The sequence below is a fragment of the Equus caballus genome, chromosome 15 (assembly GCF_041296265.1).
Source record: "Equus caballus isolate H_3958 breed thoroughbred chromosome 15, TB-T2T, whole genome shotgun sequence".
Taxonomy (NCBI): domain Eukaryota; kingdom Metazoa; phylum Chordata; class Mammalia; order Perissodactyla; family Equidae; genus Equus; species Equus caballus.
Genome location: NC_091698.1, coordinates 70,340,691 through 70,359,291, shown reverse-complemented (window position 1 = coordinate 70,359,291; position 18,601 = coordinate 70,340,691). Strand labels below are relative to the sequence as shown.

The window sequence follows — 18,601 nt, the reverse complement described above, 5'->3', positions numbered from 1 at the left end:
TCAAAAAAAAAAAAAAAAGTGTGTAAGCAATTTCTGATTCAGAAGTGTGAGAAAAGAGTGTGAGAGAAAGCAAAAGTGTTTGTCCCTCAACCTTCCCACAGAGGATAGGGTAAGAGCTGGTTTTTAAGAAAACACTTGTTTAAAAAAAGAAAAAGAAGTCCTGAAATGGGAAAATGAAAAGCAAGACTAAAGAATATAAAAGAAAAATATACATACTTTTTCGTGGTTCAATTTTGAAAACATTAATAAATTCTAATAATTTCACTCTATAATACTCATCTGTCCTTCTCAGACAGGACATTCCCGGAAATCAAGATCAGGGTGAATTTGTGGAGATTCATTGTACTACATGAATGGGTTAAGTACCCCTTCAAACTTCTTAGCATTTCACAATATTCCTTCCTCAATGTCTAAGATTTTCTCAACAAACATTTGACACCTATTATGTGCCACAAAGTTAGACAGTAAGGGAGGCAAAAAGAATAAGACAAAGTCCCTGCCTTCAAGGAGCTTACAGCCAGGTCTGGAGGGCTGGTGGGTACACATGTAATCCTGTTAACGAATGCTCTGGCGATTCAGGATCTGAGAGAGGGCACAAGAAAAGAGCAGTCAAATGGGAGAAGCAGTCCAGAAAGAATTAAGAGAGAAGGGGAACACTTCAGTAGGCGGAAGGGGAGACACATCTCAAGAGTGAACATCACATTCAAAGGCAAGGAGATGTGCGACATGGCCCATCAGAGCCTTGCTGGTCCAAAGACCAGCAGCAGCTTTATCATCTGGAGATATGCAGAATCTCAGTCCCCTGCCTAGATCCACAAAACCAGAATCTACATCTTAACAAGATCCCCAGGGAATTCTCATGCTCATTATCGTTTCAGAAGCCTGGATAGAGGACTTCAAAGTAGTGACTTGGTATGGCTAGAACACAGGATGCCATGGGAAGGAACTCATAAGAAGTGAGGCTCCATAACCATCACCAAATCACGATGCACCTTATCCTGGAACTAATGGGAGCCATCACGGTGTCTAACTATAAGTAGGAAAATGACAGGATCAAATATGAGGGAGACTAGGGAATGCTTTGGGGGTTGGAGGAAGATGGAATTCATTCCAGATGAAGTAGATTTAACAGGATTACTCACTTCTGCGGTCAATACACAGGGGTAGGCCGGGGCAGGGAGATGTCAATGAAATATAAATGCAAAATCTCTAGGAGCAGGAAAAAACAGCAACATTCACTAAAACAGGGAACACGCGAGGAACAGAGCTGGGAGGAAAGACAAGTCCAATGTGAGATGTGATGGGTTTGAAGTATCTGTAGTTCAACCAGGAGAGGTGTCTAGTAGACAATCTATATCCAGAGGAGAAATAATGCCATCATCAGATAGGTAGATAGAAGATGATGCCCTGAAATTGGAAGAGGTCACCCAGAGGGAATGAAAAAAAGTGAGAACACAAAAGGACTAAGGACAAAACCCCTAAGGACATCAGTATTTAACAGATGAACACAGGAAAAAGGAAGCAACAAAGCAAGTGAGAAAAATCCTAAAGAGAAGAAAGTCAAGAAGGAGTGCTGGGCCAGCCCTGTGGCCGAGTGGTTAAGTTACCACACTCCACTTCGGCGGCCCAGCGTTTCACTCATTTGGATCCTGTGCGCAGACATCGCACCGCGTGTCAGAACATGTTGAGGCAGCATCCCACATGCCACAACTAGAAGCATCTACAGGTAGAATATACAACTATGTACTGGGGGGCTTTGGGGAGAAAGAAGAAAAAAAAAGAAAGTTGACAAGAGATGTTAGCTCAGGTACCAATCAAAAAAAAAAAAGAGTGCTGTCATCAATGCCAAGAAAAGGATCTCACGAAGGGGGAAATAGGGAACAGTAATATGCCAGAGGTCAAGGCCTTAAAAGTGGATTTGGTAACTAAGAGGTCCCTTGGAAAAATTAAGTGAAATAAACTTATATCTCACACATACATAAATGATTAGAAGGATATATATATCTCAATGGCTCCCTCTGGATGACAGAATTAAAGGTGATTTTTAGTTTATTGCTTTCTCCCTGTATTTTGCAATTGTTCCTCAAGGCATATGAGTTTCATAAAAGTACACAATAAAAAATTAATAAATAAAACAATCCTGGCTTTTGCCAGTGCTGGGATTGCAGCAGGTGGAAGAGTGAATGCGACGTGAGGAAATGAAGGAGACAGGAGTACAGTCAGGGAAGAGAGGCTGGGAAGCATCTAGAGTAAGTCAAGAGTCCTGGGAGAGGTTTTATTTTTCAAGTGGGAAAGATGTGGGCATGCTTACAAGCTGTGGGACAGGAGACTGTACAGAAAGAGTGTTCAGGGGGAAAAGGGAACAAATATTTCTTGACTGCTTGCTGTGAGCTGAGCACACAGTGGTGAAGAAGACAAAGTTCTACTCTCATGCAACTCAGTTTCTACTAAGGAAACAGAGAACAGATGAATAATATGAGACAAGTGAGACATGCCAGTGATAAAACTAACATAAGGTAATTTTTTAGATTGAGTGTTGATGTAAGGCTTCTCTGAAGAACAGCAACCATAAAAAATCAGCTTTACAAAGAAGGCGGAAAAGCCTTATTACCTGTACAGATAATGAAACTGAGGATCACAGAGGTTAGGTAAGACTACACGGCAAGCAAAGGGAACTCGAGCCTGATGAATATCCAGACCAATACCCTTTCTATTAGACTGTGTTCCCTCTATCGTTTTTCTCAAATGCAGTAACAAAGAGGAATGATAACATCAACCCTCCTCCGGCCTCACAGGGATGATAAAGACTAGAAAAATAAGAGTAATTGGCACAACTTTCTCAAAACAAACTCTTTGAAAACCAAGAGATGTAGTTTTGCAAAAGCAGAGGCATGACTTCTGAAGGTTAACTGTTCAGGCCTACTGAGAAAATCTAGGCAGGCTCCAAGTCACAAGGAGGCTACATTTCAAAGATTTATAACGAAGTCATTAAGTCATAAAATATCTCTTCCATATAATTTTATGCGGAAAGTAGGTTTCCGGGCTGGTCCACAAAGATCATACAGAGTTATTACTATTATAGTAACTAATAAAGCACTTACTAGGTACCTGGACCTACCTTAAGTGCTGTATATAATCCCATGCAATACTACCAACACTATTACTACTCCCATCATGTAACCGAGGAAACTGCGGCCCACAGATATTCAGTAAGTTGTCCAATGGTATAACGCAAATAAACAGAAGAGCCTGTAGCCCAGCCCCTGCCTATTCTAGATCTTTAGCTCTTAATCTTTATGCCGTCTCCCAAAGTACCTTTATTTATAAACACTTGTCTTTCAAAATCAGCTTTTCTCCAACTTTAAAACCTCAGCACCCATCTCCCCTTCTCAGGGGGTCAGAATACTACTCAAATTAACACTTTCATCAAGCTTCCTTACCCCCTCCCTACCCCACAAAGTCTATATCAAACCCATCTCCTAATAAACCTCAATCCATGAGGGCATTTATTCACACATTTGACACCCAGTGAGAATTTAACTTGTCTTTGCATCCCCAGATCCCCACGGAGTGGCTAGTATGTGCTCATTCATTCATTCACTGACACTTACAGAGCCTACTGTGACAATTCCCAACCCATACCACACCATCGTAAATACTGGCAGGAAAACTATTCAAGAAAATGTAGCCAAAAGCCCAAACGACCATAACTAAACGTCCATCTCTAAGCTATCTCTAGCTCACCTCAAATTCCCAACCTATCCCCTACTCCAAAAACAAAGCTCTCGATATCTAAATCCTAGGTGGCTCCTGATCACCAAAAATGCTTGCACGTGGGGCAGCACCCAAGCCGGTCAAGCCCAAGGAGAAGGGGAACACCTGACCCCTGCAGTAGTCTTCAAAGCCCCCCTCAGCTTCATAGGCCACTGGTATTGCGAAAGCAGGAAGACCCAGTTCGGGGCGGCGAGGGCAGGATCCTAGCCGGAAGCAAGCCATGCGCGCGGCCATGACCTTCTGAGGGCGACCCCGTCACCCAAAAATCCCCAGGCGGGGAGCATGGTCCGAGGCCCCGGGAAGCTTGGCCCCGGAGCGGCGAAGAGAGCGTGGAGAGGGCACAGGCGGGACCCGGTCCCCACCAGCGTCCGACCCCGGGGGGCGCCCGCGCTGCAGGCGGGCTGGAGGAAGTGCATGGGCAACTCACCCGGCGGCGGGCCCGGGGCAAGCGGCGGGCAGACAGAGGGCAACACGAGGCCGACCCGGGCCGCCCGCGAGGAGGCGCAGGGGGAGCGGGAGGCCCGGGACCGCCCCGGCACGGAGGAGCCAGCGGGCAGGTCTCAGCAGGGCTGCCATGGCTCGACCGTCCCCACAGCAGGATGCACGTTCGGCTAGGACAGGGGGAGCACGTGACCGCGGGGTCGCCCGGCGCGGGAGAGACCAATGGCCGGGCGCGCCAGATGTAGGGGAAGACAAATGTTGCTTTAGCTTGGAAGATGGAAAAACCTATTTCTCCGACGAGACGTGAGCCCATGCCATGTTTAAATGATAAAGTAGCTTGATATAGTGTTTAAGGACGCTCCTCTTTCCGGCTTTTATCTTTCATCTCAGCAAGTTCAGTCGTTCCACCCCTGCGTTTTCCAGTTGGTAGAGTCGGAAGAGGTCGACTCCTCCCAGGTTAGCGCAGGGGCTTGCCGGGAGGCCAACTTGCAAGAAGCCCTGGGAACTCTCCAGAAGAGTCAACTGTGAAGATCCCGGAGTGTACGGGGTGATTCTTCGCCGAGTGCAGGTGCTGCAGCTGACGTTCGGCGCTTCCTGCTCAGCGCCGAAGTTGCCGCGCTACCTGATAGGAACATGCGGTACCTCTCAGAAATGTGAGACAGAAGAAACGTTGAAGACCTTTGCACTGTGCTCCGGGCCTCCGAGGTTATATATGATGTGATTATTGGCCTGGGGGCCGTGAAAAGGAATACGTAGATCCAAGCCTAAGTCCATAAGCAGTGCTTCGCTTTACGAAATAGATGCATTCTAGCAAAGGTGGTATAGTTTTAGAGCCGGAACTGAACTCATCTTTCCCGACTCCCACCCCGCCCTTTCCTTCAGTAAATGCACCGGCATTGGCACCGGAGTAAGATAACGATAGGACTAAGAGTCTGGAGCCAAATCTGCTCGCGGAACAGGAGGCCCTTGCCTTCACTGGGTTTAGGGCCTGGAAAGGTTCCCTGTGCGCACGTGGGAAGCCAGGAACAAACTTCCACTCCCCCTTCACCTAACTGTATTCCAGAAGTTTCCTCTGGAAGCCCTCCGCGGTAATTTCCCGTTTGGCTATTTCTCCCGGCGGACATCAAACTCCTTGAGAGCAAGGACTGTGACCTTTTCTTGTAGCGGAAGCACCCATCTACTGCCAGGCGCACAGTAGGTTGCATTAAATATTTGCTGAATAAATGTGTATTTTGAGATTATCTAGCTCACCTCTCCTTTGAGAGATTAGGGAAATTAGATCCAAAAAAGGTTAAATGATTTACTCTGGATTATACTACTACGTATTAGGAATATAGTTTATTCACTCATTCAACACCTTTATTAAAAACATATTCAGTGCCAGGCACTATTTGAGATGGGGATACAGCAGAGAACAAAACAGGCCAAGACTGGACTCATTAAGTGCTCCAAAGTTTAGTTTGGGAAGACAGATAAGGACTATGATATAAAAGAAATCAAGGTAAAGGGATTGAGGGTGGCATGTTTAGCCCCTTCAAAGAGCAATAAGGAGGACCCTGTAGGTGAGAGAAAAGAGCAGGGTGGGCAAGGGAGGAACAGTGGACCTGGAGGCCTGAGGTAGTGGGGGGGGCGGGGGGTCAGATCATGCAGGGTGTTATAGGTGGCTGTAAGGACTTTGATTTTTACTCAGAATGAGATGGGGAACCATTGGAAAGTTTGGTGTGTTGCTGTGATATGAGTCCTTTTGCATTTTTAAAAGATCTCTCTGGCTGCTATTTGGAGAGGTTATTTTAAGGGAATAGGGGTAAATAAAAGCAGGGAGACCAGTGAGGAGGCTCTTGCAATAATCCAGGTTAGAGGTGGTAGTGCCTTGGACTAGGGGAGTGACAGGTGAGATCATGAGAAAGGGCCAGGTTCTCACTCTCTTTAAAGAGTCGAATGAAGAGGATTTACTCATGGATTGACTGTGGGGTGTAAGTCAAGTATGACTCTAAAATTTGGGGCCTGAGCTATTAGAAAGATGAAAATGTCACTGATTAAAATGGAGGAAACTGAGGGAAAAGCAGGTTTAAAAGGTAAAATCAAAAGTCATCTTCCGGAATATTAAACTTGAGGTGCATGTTAGACATCCAAATGTCATCTTTGAGTAGGAGGTTGGCTGTCTGACATACAAGTCTGGAGTTCAGAGCTAGAGATACATTTGGAAGTCTACAGTCTATACCCAGTATTTGAAGCCATGGAAAAGGATGAGAGCATCTGGGAAGAAAATACAGATAGACAAGAGATGAGGTCCAAGGACTGAGGCTTGTGACATTTCAATATTTAGAGGATAATGGAGATGAAAATCCAGCACAGGAAACTGAGAAAGAATAGCAAGAGAGGTAGGATGAGAACCAACAGAGAGTGGTGACGTCTCAAAAAACAGAGAGGGAAGTCTTTCAAGGAGGGAATTATCAACCCCATGAAATGCTGCTGTTCTAGTCGAATGAGCGCTCAAGGTTGACCATAGGATTTGGCAACTCAGAGGTCCCCGGTGGTGCTGAGAAGAGCCCTTTTGGTGACATGTTGAGTCAAAAGATGGATTGAAGTAAGGTTAAGAGTACATGAAGGAGGGGAAAGTGGAGACAGACAGTGTAGACAAACCTTTTGTAGAATAAATGTACTGTGAAGGAAGGAGCAGAGATGGGGGTGGTATCCAGAAGGGAGTGTGAAGTCAAGGGAGGTTAATTATTTTTAAGATGGAAGAAATAATAGCATGTTTGATGCTGATGGGAGTTATCCGTATAATGTAACTATTTAAATAAAATTTTAAAAATTCAATTCCTCAGTAATTGACCACGTTTCACATACTCAATAGCTACAAGTATTGTAGCTAGTAGCTACCATATTGGACAGCATAGACAGAAAACATTTCCATCATCATAGAAAATTCTATTGGATGGTGCTGCAGTAGGGAGTGAAAAGTTGATAATGCGTGAAAGAGAGAAAGAGTACACTGAGTAGGCAAGAGGCGATGGGATCCAGTACCAAAGTGAAGGGATTGACTTTAGATAAGAATCCAGACAGTCCAGCGATTGTCACAGAAGGAAAGGTGTGTAGTCACAGATGCAACAAGTCTGGGAGAGACAGTGGTGAGAATGAGTGAGTGCTCTCTTCTGATTGCTTCCAGCCCTGAAACCCTTAATTCCCTACCAACATTCTCTCTGTTTCTGTACGAGGCGCCCCCTTGAAGTATGAAGCAACTGCTGATGAAATTTGTCTAAGCATTCATTTATTCACTCATGAATGTATTCACTATTTATTGAACACCCAAGATCTGCCAGGCAGGAGGCAGCCCAGTGGCACAGTGGTTAAGTTCGCACATTCCGCTTCAGCGGCTTGGGGTTCATCGGTTCGGATCCTGGGTGCGGACCTACACACTGCTTATCAAGTCATGTTGTGGCAGGCGTCCCACATATAAAGTAGAGGAAGATGGGCACAGATGTTGGCTCAGGGCCAGTCTTCCTCAGCAAAAAGAGGAGGATTGGTGGCAGATGGTAGTTCAAGGCTAATCTTCCTAAAAAAAAAAAAATCTGCCAGACAGCAAGTTAAGTGCTAGAAAAAATATGGGCAAAAGCAAGAGTAGTCCTTACAGTTATGGAGCTTACATTCCAGAGGGCAAGGCAGATATTAATCAAATAATCACACAAAATGAATTACACACTGAAACGAGTTCTGAAGGAAAGAGACATGTTTCCATGAGACAGTATGCCTCACCTGGGAGTCAAAAAGTTTCCCAGGGAAAGGATCCTTACATTGAGGTCTGAAGGATGAATAGTTGTTAACATGTGCAAGGTGCATGCACACGTGTGTAAGGGAGGAAGAGAGAGTGGTGTTTTCTTATTTTTCAGTTCACGCTTCCCAAGTTCTCAGATTTTTTAGACTACAGAAGCTGTGAAATGGAAGAGAAGTCCAGATTGATCCTCCTTGGTTTCTCCCTAAGCTTATTCTAAACTATGAAATGAATTGCAAATGTTGTTTAGAAAATTAGGGGTCCATGTCCCAGTGAATGGAATAGTCTCTGAACAGAATCTTATTAGGAAGGACAGTTTAGAAGCTAAACTTTGCAAGTGCAAGAAGCACTTAACTACTTGGTTTTCTTATGTGTAAAACTGGCGATATCTACCCCTTCTAGGATTTTGGGGACTGTTAGATAAAATAAGTAAGGTACTTACAGTACCAGATACATAGGGAGCTCTGAAAAATGATATAGCTACCATTATTGTTGTTGTTGCTTTTCGTCATCAGGTTTAAACCTCATAACTCTGGGCTCTTCTCCAGTCTCTCCTTGGGGTCTGATTTTTGATACTAACATCTTCGCTGTCTAATAACCTATAGCTAGTGTCTCAAGCTCCTAACTCAGTTTAGTCAATTATTAACTGTTTAGTGTAAGCAAAGTGCAGGGTAAGTTACATCTCAGGGCAAAGAAGTTATGCATACCGCACTTGATGAGCTTAATTTATTGGGGAGGATAAAATACATATTGTATACAGATACCATTATATAAGGCGGTGTGATGAGTACAACGAAGAAGAGGCAGACCAAGTGACAGCTGGGCAGGAGAGAAGAAGGTGGTTCCATGATGGGAATGAGATTTCAACCCTTGGAGACTGGGGAAGAAGTGAAATAGTAGACATAGTGGCCAGAGGAGTTCTAGGCAGAGGGAACAGCAAGAGCAAAGATATGATGCTCTCCTTCCTGTACATACATCCCTCCTTAAACTGCAGAAAGTGTTCTTGGATGCAGAAGTCTGCCTGCAGTCTGTTACGTAAAGGAGAGGATCGCTAGACCAGTGACTTTCATGCTTCTGTGGCTGTGACCAATGGTAAGAAAATACATTTTATAAATGACACAAATACACACATACGAAAAGACATTTCATAAAACAATAATGAGCTTTACTACATATGATGCCCTTGGATATTTACTAATCCTTTTTTTTCTATCTTATTTTCTTAAAAACACTGATTGATCCTCATCTAGACAAACCAGCTATAAGAAGACATTTTTTAGACACTTGAGGTATATTGCACAATATCAAGAATTATTGCTAATTTTTTTAGGTGTGATAATGGACTTTTTTGTTATGTAAGAAAATATACTTTTTTAGTGATACATGCTGGAATATGTAGAAGTAAATTAACATGCTGTTTGGAATTTTCTTTAAGATACTTCCCAAAGTATAAAAGAAAGGACAAAAGGATATAAGAAGCAAACATGACAATATCTTGGTAATTGTTGAATCTGGGTGATGGGTGTATGGGAATTCATTTTACTCTTCTCTTTACTTTCTTATGTTTTTAAATGTTCATAAAGAAAAACATCTTAAATGCTGGTTGTATTTTTATTTCACTACTTCTTAATACAGCATGACTTGGAATTTGAAAAACACTGTACTCAATCATGTCAATATTAATGCCAAGTAAACAGAACCAGGCAGACAAATGTACCAGCCTGTACCTCTGAGAGCTGGAGACCTGGTCATGGGAGCAACATAGTCAATTGATTTCTCCAGCAAATAGTTGCTCAAACATCAAAACTTGCTGTTGTCGCTAAATAATTTTACATAAAATATGGAATATTTAAGATTGTAGCCATTACAATCTAAGACAAAGATTTTCATTTAAGACCAAAGTTTTTTTACAAAAAGAAACGTTTATCTTCAAAATTCTGAGCTGAAAGAATGATACTCAACACCCTGAAATCTACAAGGCAGTGAACATTAATCTCCTTTCTCTTTGGTCACTTAACGTTTTTTTGGCCTCGTAACAATTTATTATGAATTCCAAAGAATCAGAAAATAGAACTGAAAATTCATAATTGTTTGTCAGCCTTTTTGGAGTCTCCTCCAATTTTCACACAAATACATTCAAAATAATGTGAGCAAAGAACCAAGTGATTGCCTTGAGTTTAAAAGCCAATTTTGCTTAAAAGCTTTAACATATTTGAAGCAGCAGATGTAATGTTTAGCTATGATTGTATTTCCTCTTAAGGCAACTTGTCTGATGAATCAGGGGCTTCTTTCATCTGTGACTACATTTTTCATATCCAAATTTATTCATGTATGTAATTCCCAATTATTCAAAAAAAATGTTCTGCTCAGACCTTTATTTGCACACAGCCCCAAGATTCTCATTATAAGTGGAGGTCCAATTTGTCATTGTTACACCCTTCAGCAACACTTCTGTCAAACAATAATTCTTTCATAAGCTCACAAACCGGGAAGACAGATACAGGGTCATTTACTGTCAGAAAGTAACCGGCACTGGCGACAAGGGTTGTTGCTGATATTTTCCCAGTGTTACCATGTGTGAAGGCTGAAAGTTTATGTGTTTCCCACAGGGCAGATAGTGTCTGCATAAATCAATATAGGATAGTGGTCAAACATAATTGGCATTTCGATGTACTATACAACGGAGTCCCTTCAAGACAGAAAACAGTTATAATCCTTGTAATAGCTGAACGTAAACTTTAGGAAATGGTTATTAACAGTCGTTGTTAATTTCTCAAATGTGCCATGAGTCTCTTAAATATCCTGGTTAACTGATATTTTTTGTTTGTTTTGTTTTTAAGGAACTAGAAAATATATTTAATTTTCTCTGAGCAATAGATAATGTGGAATTTCTGTTTTAGCTTGTGTGTCTCTAAGGGTTGAAAATAATTTATCTTTTACCAGTTGGACACTTTCATGCAGCTTGCCTTCTAATAATTTCAGTTTAATTTGGAGAGGGAGACAAGAGTTTGCCTGGGCTTAGTAAAGAATATATGGATTTCCCATTGCATTAAGTTGCGAAGACAGTGCTTTGGCTGTTGTTCTTGGCTGCCCATCTTGCTTTCCAGGCCTGATTGGGAGGAATGCAGGATGTAGAAATGGTATATGTCTGTCTTTGGGTTGTTTCCCATGAAAGAGTGAGGGGTGTGTTTTCAGTTGAGTGTGGGACAGTTGCGTTATGTTCAAGTGCTTTTTGAATTATATGTGAGAAGAAAGGTATGTGTTTATTGCTGCATGTTAGGAGTAGACTTTGTCAGCATTTTTTTTTTCAGTTGTTCCACAATGTTTCCCCTGCATACATACTTCTGATTTCCAGTATCTCCCCTCCCCGTCCCCGCCCGCAGTCTGGTCACAGGGATCAGCATATGACCCAGGCCTAGCCTATGAGACAATCCCATCCTTTTGGCTAGAGTGATTGTTTAGGGGATCCAAACTAAGGCTGTTGGTGTAATTCATTGAATTTTACTAACTGCAGCTAGTAGGAAAGATGTCTTACCCTAGAATCATTGAGCTATGAAAATGTGGAATCAGTCATTGCTGGTGGCCATTCTCCTTGCCCCTTGAAGACACCTGTATGTAGTAGGAGAGAATGAGAACAACACGTAGAGAAGCAGAACCAAGGACTGAAGAGAGGCTGGTGACTTCATTGGCGTTTCTATATCCAGTCCTGCTCAAAGCCATATTTGCCCCTGGACTTCCCAGTTTCATGAGCCAATAAATCACTGTGTACTTAAGCTACTATGAGAGGTTTTCCTGTTGCGCTAGCAAGAGGCCCAACTTAGTGCCTGTTGAGTTTGGATAGGATCGTCATTCTCTGGAGCTTTACGTTTGATTCTTTAACAGCATGCTTCCTCTAAACATGAGTATGTGTTGATTCTTTTATTATTATTATTTACATGTTTTAATTCGTTCTTTTTGTTTTCATAATTTCTTCTTTTATCATTTTGTTGGTTATAACTTCATTACTTTTTTTTTAACATACTGCACTGAAAATGCTGGAAGATTAAAATATAACCAAGCCCTACTCCAAAGTTTCAACAAAAGGGAACAAGTCAAGGATAACTGAGTTTTTTAAAAATCAGATATACTCCAAATTGAAACTAACACACCAAAATGTGGAATCACAGCAAAATAGTGCAAGAGATTGAGGAGAGACACCCTAGAGCAAAAGTGAAATGGACTCTGACCAAGTGGCTTGGAAAAAATAAGACTTTCAAAGAAAAAAAGTCTCAATTAAATTCTAAACTGCGCGCCACCACACCATCTCCCCCAATATAATTAGCTGCTCTAGAGGGCTGAGTTTCTTCAACTTTTACAGATCTCATGACATATATATTTTACATAAATTCCCCAGGTGGTTCTGATGCACTCCAAATTATAAATTTATGGAGTGAATTACATAAATTAACTCATTTAACTTTCATAATGGTTCTGTAAGGTGGATTCTATTATTAACTACATTTTATAAAGAGGAAACTGAGGCACAGAAAGGCTAAGTTGCTCAAAATCATACAGCTAGTCAATGGTTGAGCCAGGTTTGAAACCCAGACAGGCTGGTTCCAAAGCCACCTGTACTGTTTTAAAATAGCGGCCTTAATGCAAAGGCACAACAATAATGGTGACAGTGGCGGGCAGGCCAGTAGAAGACATATTTGGGTTCATTTGGAGTCTTTTGCTACTCTGCCTCCCAGGAACTCTTCCACCCCAGCCTACACTGATTTCTCTCATTTCTGAACATCTTATACTCAACTTACAATCAATGTCTCACACTTTGGCATTTAATTGTATCCCCTTTCATTCTTTTTTTTTTTTTTAGAAGACAGGAGCGCTCATTTCTTTTTTTTTTTAAGATTGGCACCTGCGCTAACATCTGTCGCCAATCATTCTTTTTCTTCTTCTTCCCAAAGCCCCCTGGTACATGGTTGTATTTTCTAGTTGTGAGTGCCTCTGGTTGTACTATATGGGACACCAGCTCAACATGACCTGATGAGCAGTGCCATGTCCACGCCCAGGATCCAAACCAAAGAAATCCTGGCCTCCGAAGCAGAATGCGCAAACTTAACCACTCTGCCGTGGGTCCAGCCTCTCCCCTTTCATTCTGTTGGTCTTGCCTTTTTGACTGTATCAGAAATTGACAGGGGCTGGCCCCGTGGCCGAGTGGTTAAGTTCACACGCTCCACTGCAGGCAGCCCAGTGTTTCGTTGGTTCAAATCCTGGGTGCGGACATGGCACTGCTCATCAAACCACACTGAGGCAGTGTCCCATATGCCATAACTAGAAGGACCCACAACGAAGAATATACAACTATGTACCGGGGGCTTTGGGGAGAAAAAGGAAAAGTAAAATCTTTAAAAAAGACAAACAAAAAAAAAAACAAAAAAAAAGAAATTGACAGAGAACTCATCCAGTTTTACTTCTCCCCTTGCTTGTAACACCTGCTACAATGCACCATTAAGTTATTTGTTGACCAGATTTGGAAGTGCTAAATTGACGTTAGAAACCTTTTACTTGTGAATTTTAGTTTCATTTAGGACTGAATTAATGAGATTGACATTACATTGTGTCAGTTCCTATCCTTTTGTGGTTTTAGATGTTTAACCAGATCTTTCTTTCCTTCAGTTACATCAACTATCCTTTTGTTGATCTGCGCTACTCAGAGCCCACATTTATTTTGCTAATCAAATTGGTGCGGAAACATTCTTGTTGAACGGTTCTTAAAAGATTTTCCTTTTGAGAAAGCTTCCAGCAAGCTCTTTCCTCTTTGACTTTTGTTTGCCTCCTAGAAATGCCCATGCTGGGACAAAATTACCTTATCCAGATGGCAGAGATTGAAAAAGACATTCTAATTATCTGTCGATGGTAAATCTAAAACTTGTTTGGAAACCCATTTGTTGAGCTTGTGAATGTTCAGAGGAAAGAGTGGTTTACCTAGTCCCACTAAAATAAGCTTGGTATGTGGAAGTGCTGTAGGCTTGATTGCATTGAATTATAAATTGACTCATTACTAACTTAACCTCTGGGAGGTTTTCCGTGATTGTTTTATTCAGGTTTACTGACTACACTGCCCATAGCAACTCTGGCAATGATTCCCCTAGCGGCGCAAAGGGGCTGCCCAGCTGCAGAAATTCACGACGGCTGCATTTGCCTGCAGAGTTTGGAAAGATCTAAGGTCTTTGGAGACTAGAAATGTGTTTTTTCCTTGTCTTAACTGGCAGTATGAGCCTCTGGCATTTCAAAGTGCAAGTCATTAGTGTCCACTGGGGTAATGTTAATCTGTCTGTGTTTCAGTCTCAGGACATTTTCCAGTTGCTTCTGCCACAACAATCTCTGCCATCTCAGTGCCTCCGATGCCCCTTGTGAATTCAGGAAGCTCTGCAGTGCCAGCAGGACTTCGCAAAAACCGGTTGCTAACTTGTCTTCTTTCTCTTCCATCTTCATCTTTAAAGAAATCTCAAAGCTTGTGGGGCTAAAAGGTGGGGCTCCTGTTTGGCATTTTCAAATTTGAACTGAGAGAAACCTGTTGTTTTTTTTTAATTCTCAGTGGGAAGGAGACTTTCTTTTATTTTGAATTTAGGGCTTGAGTCACACAGTCTGGGGAACTTAAGCTGATGTTGATCACATTCAGGAGAAATATAAGAGTAGAGGACGGAGAGGAGAGAGATGTGAGAATTGCCAGAAAGCAAACAAAAACAAGGCACTTGAATGTTGGAAGAGACTCAGGAAATCCAGAAGGTCCAGGTGATGCTTGAAATGGGTGTAAGGGTCAGAATTGTCAGGACATTCTCTCCTCCTTCATCCTCCTGTAATGGCTAAGCTGAACCCTCTGCTGTCTGAGCTATGGTTTGGTGGGGGGCCAAAAGGGAGGAGAGCATTCTCCTTTCATCAGATCGGTCCAGACTTCCCAGTGTGTTAATATGATGTGGAGCTAAACCAGACCGAAGAGCTAGTTGACAGTTGTTAAGAGCCTTGGCCTTTTATTTAATCATCAGAAAAACCAAAGCTCGTAGGTGCTGGTAAAGTGCCAGATTAATTATTCAGAAACAAATGCCTGGGATTGGACCAAGTGTTGTCTCATTAGCATGCAGTGTCAATGCTGGAGTCTGGTTAGAAAAGCCACAGAGACTGCAGGAGGGGTCGATGGAAGGGAACTAGGAGAAAAATAAAATTAACTTTCCCTATATTGTGCCATGAAATCTCATACTAATAGAATGCCACCCTCCCCAGTATAGGATACTCTCCAGTAATGTTCTGGAGGCCCTGTTCTGGAACATGCAAGACAATTATTCTACCAGCCTTGTGCATCTGTGCCCATAAACCTGACCTTTGTTCTTATAATCCATTGTGTAAGGCCAGTCCTCCCACTTATGTTCAAATCTCCTCTCCTCTTGCCTACTTAAGGACTTTACTCCTGAAATCCTCTTTTCTTTCTCCTGTACCAGTAAGTTCCCCTCTCTGCCAAATGATTCCCATCACCATGCATTCTAATATATTTTCCATCTTAAAAAAACCTCTAGACTCTAATTACCCCTCCAGCAACTCCTGTTTTGTTTTTTTCCCCTTATATTAAAATTCCTGAAAAAAGTTGTCTATGCTGGTTTTTCCTCTACTTCATCAGTTTCCATTCACTCTTGAACTTATTCATCAGGCTTTTGTCCCCACCATTCCACTTACCACTACCTTTATGTAGCCAAATCCAGAGGTGAATATTCCTCCTAGGTCTAATTTACTGGATTCCCTCCTTATGCCAACCTCTAAACATTATAGAGCCCTGGGCCTCATCCTTGGGTTCTTTCTCTCTCTAACATGGAATCTCCTCTAGTCTCAGGGCTCTATATACCATCTTTATGATGGTGACACCCAAATTCCTATCTCACGTCTCCCTGAGGTCCAGTCTCCAATTCCTACTTGGATGTTTAATAAATACCTTTGACCCAAACTGCTTCTCCCGCAGTCTTCCCTGTCTCATTCATGGCTATTCCTATCTCCTAGTTCCTCAGAGCAAAAACCTGAAAATCATATTTTTTCCTCCCCTCTCTCTCACACGATGCATCCACTCCATTGACAAGTCCTGTCAATTCCACCATCAAGATCTATTGCACGTCAAAACACTTCTTGCCACCTGCATCATCACCTTCCACCACCATCAGCTCTCCCCTGGACTGCTGTAATAGCCTCGTAACTGCTCAACTGCAGTCTGTTTTCCACACAGCAACCAATGTCATATTTTTTTAAACGTAAATCTAATCATTTTATTCCCCTAGTCAAACTCTTTATGGCTTTTCCATCACAACTAGAACAAAAATCCAAAGCCCTTACCATGGCTGCATGAGATCCTACCTGACGTGGCCTCTGCTCATTTCTTCAGCTTCACTAACTTGCTCCCTCTTGGTTCTTCTTTCCACCCACAGTAGCCTTCCCGTGATGTCTCCAACACCTAAAGTTTGTCTGTCAGATATCATAGTCCCAGATTTCACTTACATTAACAGCATATCATTTACTGAGTTCCTACTACAGGCAAGCCAGTACACTAGGCATTTTACATATATATTTTTTATCCTAACCATGACCCCTCACCATAGATATTATCATCTTCTCTTTACAAATGAAGAAACTCAGACTCAAAGATGTTAGGTAATTTGCCCAAACTAGCAGAGCTGGACAGTGGTAGAGCTGGGATTCACATCCAGGTGTGTCTGGTTTTAGAGTCTAAACTCTTTCCACTGTATTATGCTACTTCTTTGTGACCAGGATAGACCAGTGTGGACTTAATGCCCTCAGCAAAATGTTACTTTTTTTTTAGGGGGGTTGTGTGTCTGCTTATGTCCTGTTACTCATTATAAAGCTGGCTTAAAGCTTTTGAAAGAAGTTGCTGAGAAATTGATCATGTTTGTAAACTCCTTGGATTTCCAGAAGAAAAGTGTGCAGGGGTAGTGGCCATGGGGGTGCAGCAGGGGGTGGGTAGAGCATCTTCCCACCTGAGTGATGGAGCCTCTAGGGCTTGGGAAACAAGCCCTGGGGGAACAGCTTCAGTGAAGGCTCTCTTTTGTCTCCAGATGCTAATACTTCTGGATTCAAAATCTTTTCTGTCTTTGACTGGACCCAGAGATAATTAAAACAAAAAACTTACAGCATATAATTTGGCATTTTACTGGTATGGTAGGCTCACAAAATTTTGTTCTCCCTGACAAGGCTCAGATAATTCTATCAAAATAAATCTCTGAAGGAAAAAAGCTTTCTTTTAAAGTCTATGAGAAGCCTTTTCAAGAACAAAAATAACACTTAAAACCGATATTCTGTGTATCTTCTTTTTCTTCTCTTTTTCAGAAGAAATTCTGCCCTTTCTGATAATAGAAAATAAAAAATGTCGAAAAATGTCAAAATTTAGCATACTGTAGAGGGTGGAAATTTCTTCCAACACTGTACTTTGAATTTTAAAGCGTTTTGGGCACAGGTTGTTCAGGAGTCAGATTTCTGCGTTCGCGTGTATTCTTTTCCAGTGCCCATGTTGTTGAATGGCTTCACGGTATTTGCGCTCATCATCAGACCTTCACTAAGAGCATGACTGTATTAGTCAGGGTTCTTCAGAGAAACAGAACCAGTAGGATATATATAGAAATATGTAAGAGGAGATTTATTGTAGGAATTGGCTCACAGGATTATGAAGGCCAAGAAATCCCACAAACTGCCATCTGCAGGCTGAAGAACCAGGCAAACTGGTGGTGGAATTCAGTCCAAATCTGAAGGCCTGAGAACCATGGGAGCCAATCCTAAATCCAAGTCCAAAGACCCAAGAATCATGGGGCTGATGGTGTAAATCCCGATCTAAGTCCAAAGACTTGAGAACCAGGGGCTCTGATGTCGAAGGGCAGAAGAAGTTGAATGTCCTAGCTCAGGTAGAGAGCAAATTTGCCCTTCCTTTGCCTTTTTCTTCCATTCAGGTCCTCAGTGGATTGGCTGATGCCCGCATCAATAAGGTTGATCTTCTTTACTCAGTCTACCGATTCAAATGCTAATCTCTGCAGGAAACACCCTCACAGACACACCCAGAAATAATATGTTACCAGTTGTCTGGGCATCCCTTAGCTCAGTTGAGTTGACATAAAATTAACCATCACAATAACCATTTCAAGAGCTAAGTATTTCAACGTCTTCTCCAAATGATCTCTCTTATATTTACTTTCTCAGGCTTTATGGACAGTTCTCTGCCCAAAATGTGCTTGATCAGAGGTGGCCAGTTTCTTGCACACAGCAAGGAAAGTAGACAAGTAGACTAGCTGAATTTTGTATACATTTCAGTAAAGCCACATTTGCCATGTGTTCAACATTTTGCTAGGTGGCATGAAGGCTACAGTGAAGAAGAGAGCAAAATCCTATTTATTGAGAGTCTATTGTATGCCAAATAATTTATACTGCATATATAATTTCATAATATATAGGGTAAATATTTATGCTTCATGGTTAGAGAAGAAGTAAGGCCCCAAAAGGTTAGGTACATCACTCAAGCTAGGGAATGGAGGAGCTAAAATTGAAATCGAGAATTGTCTGATACTAAAACACATGGCTTTTCTATTGTAC

General features: G+C 42.0%; 1 protein-coding gene and 1 long non-coding RNA gene across 6 annotated transcripts in view; one reads left to right on the top strand and one right to left on the bottom strand.

Annotated features, from left to right (window-relative positions):
* Window positions 1-4,917, bottom strand: part of LRPPRC (leucine rich pentatricopeptide repeat containing) — a 107,910-nt gene extending 102,993 nt beyond the window's left edge. Inside the window, exon 1 of the mRNA XM_005600023.4 lies at window positions 4,202-4,917. Within this exon, the coding sequence (XP_005600080.1) occupies window positions 4,202-4,350 (149 nt within the window). The 5' untranslated portion in view covers window positions 4,351-4,917. The remainder of the gene's footprint in view (window positions 1-4,201) is intronic.
* Window positions 4,670-18,601, top strand: part of LOC106781702 (uncharacterized) — a 32,438-nt gene continuing 18,506 nt past the window's right edge. For 2 of the 5 annotated variants that reach the window (XR_011426097.1, XR_001378389.3), the window contains exons 1-3: window positions 4,680-5,409; window positions 8,982-9,079; window positions 14,315-14,499. This is a non-coding gene — a long non-coding RNA (uncharacterized lncRNA). Of the gene's footprint in view, window positions 5,410-8,981; window positions 9,080-14,314; window positions 14,500-18,601 lie in introns of all 5 variants that reach the window. The other 3 variants (XR_011426098.1, XR_011426096.1, XR_011426099.1) reach the window with 3 other exon arrangements.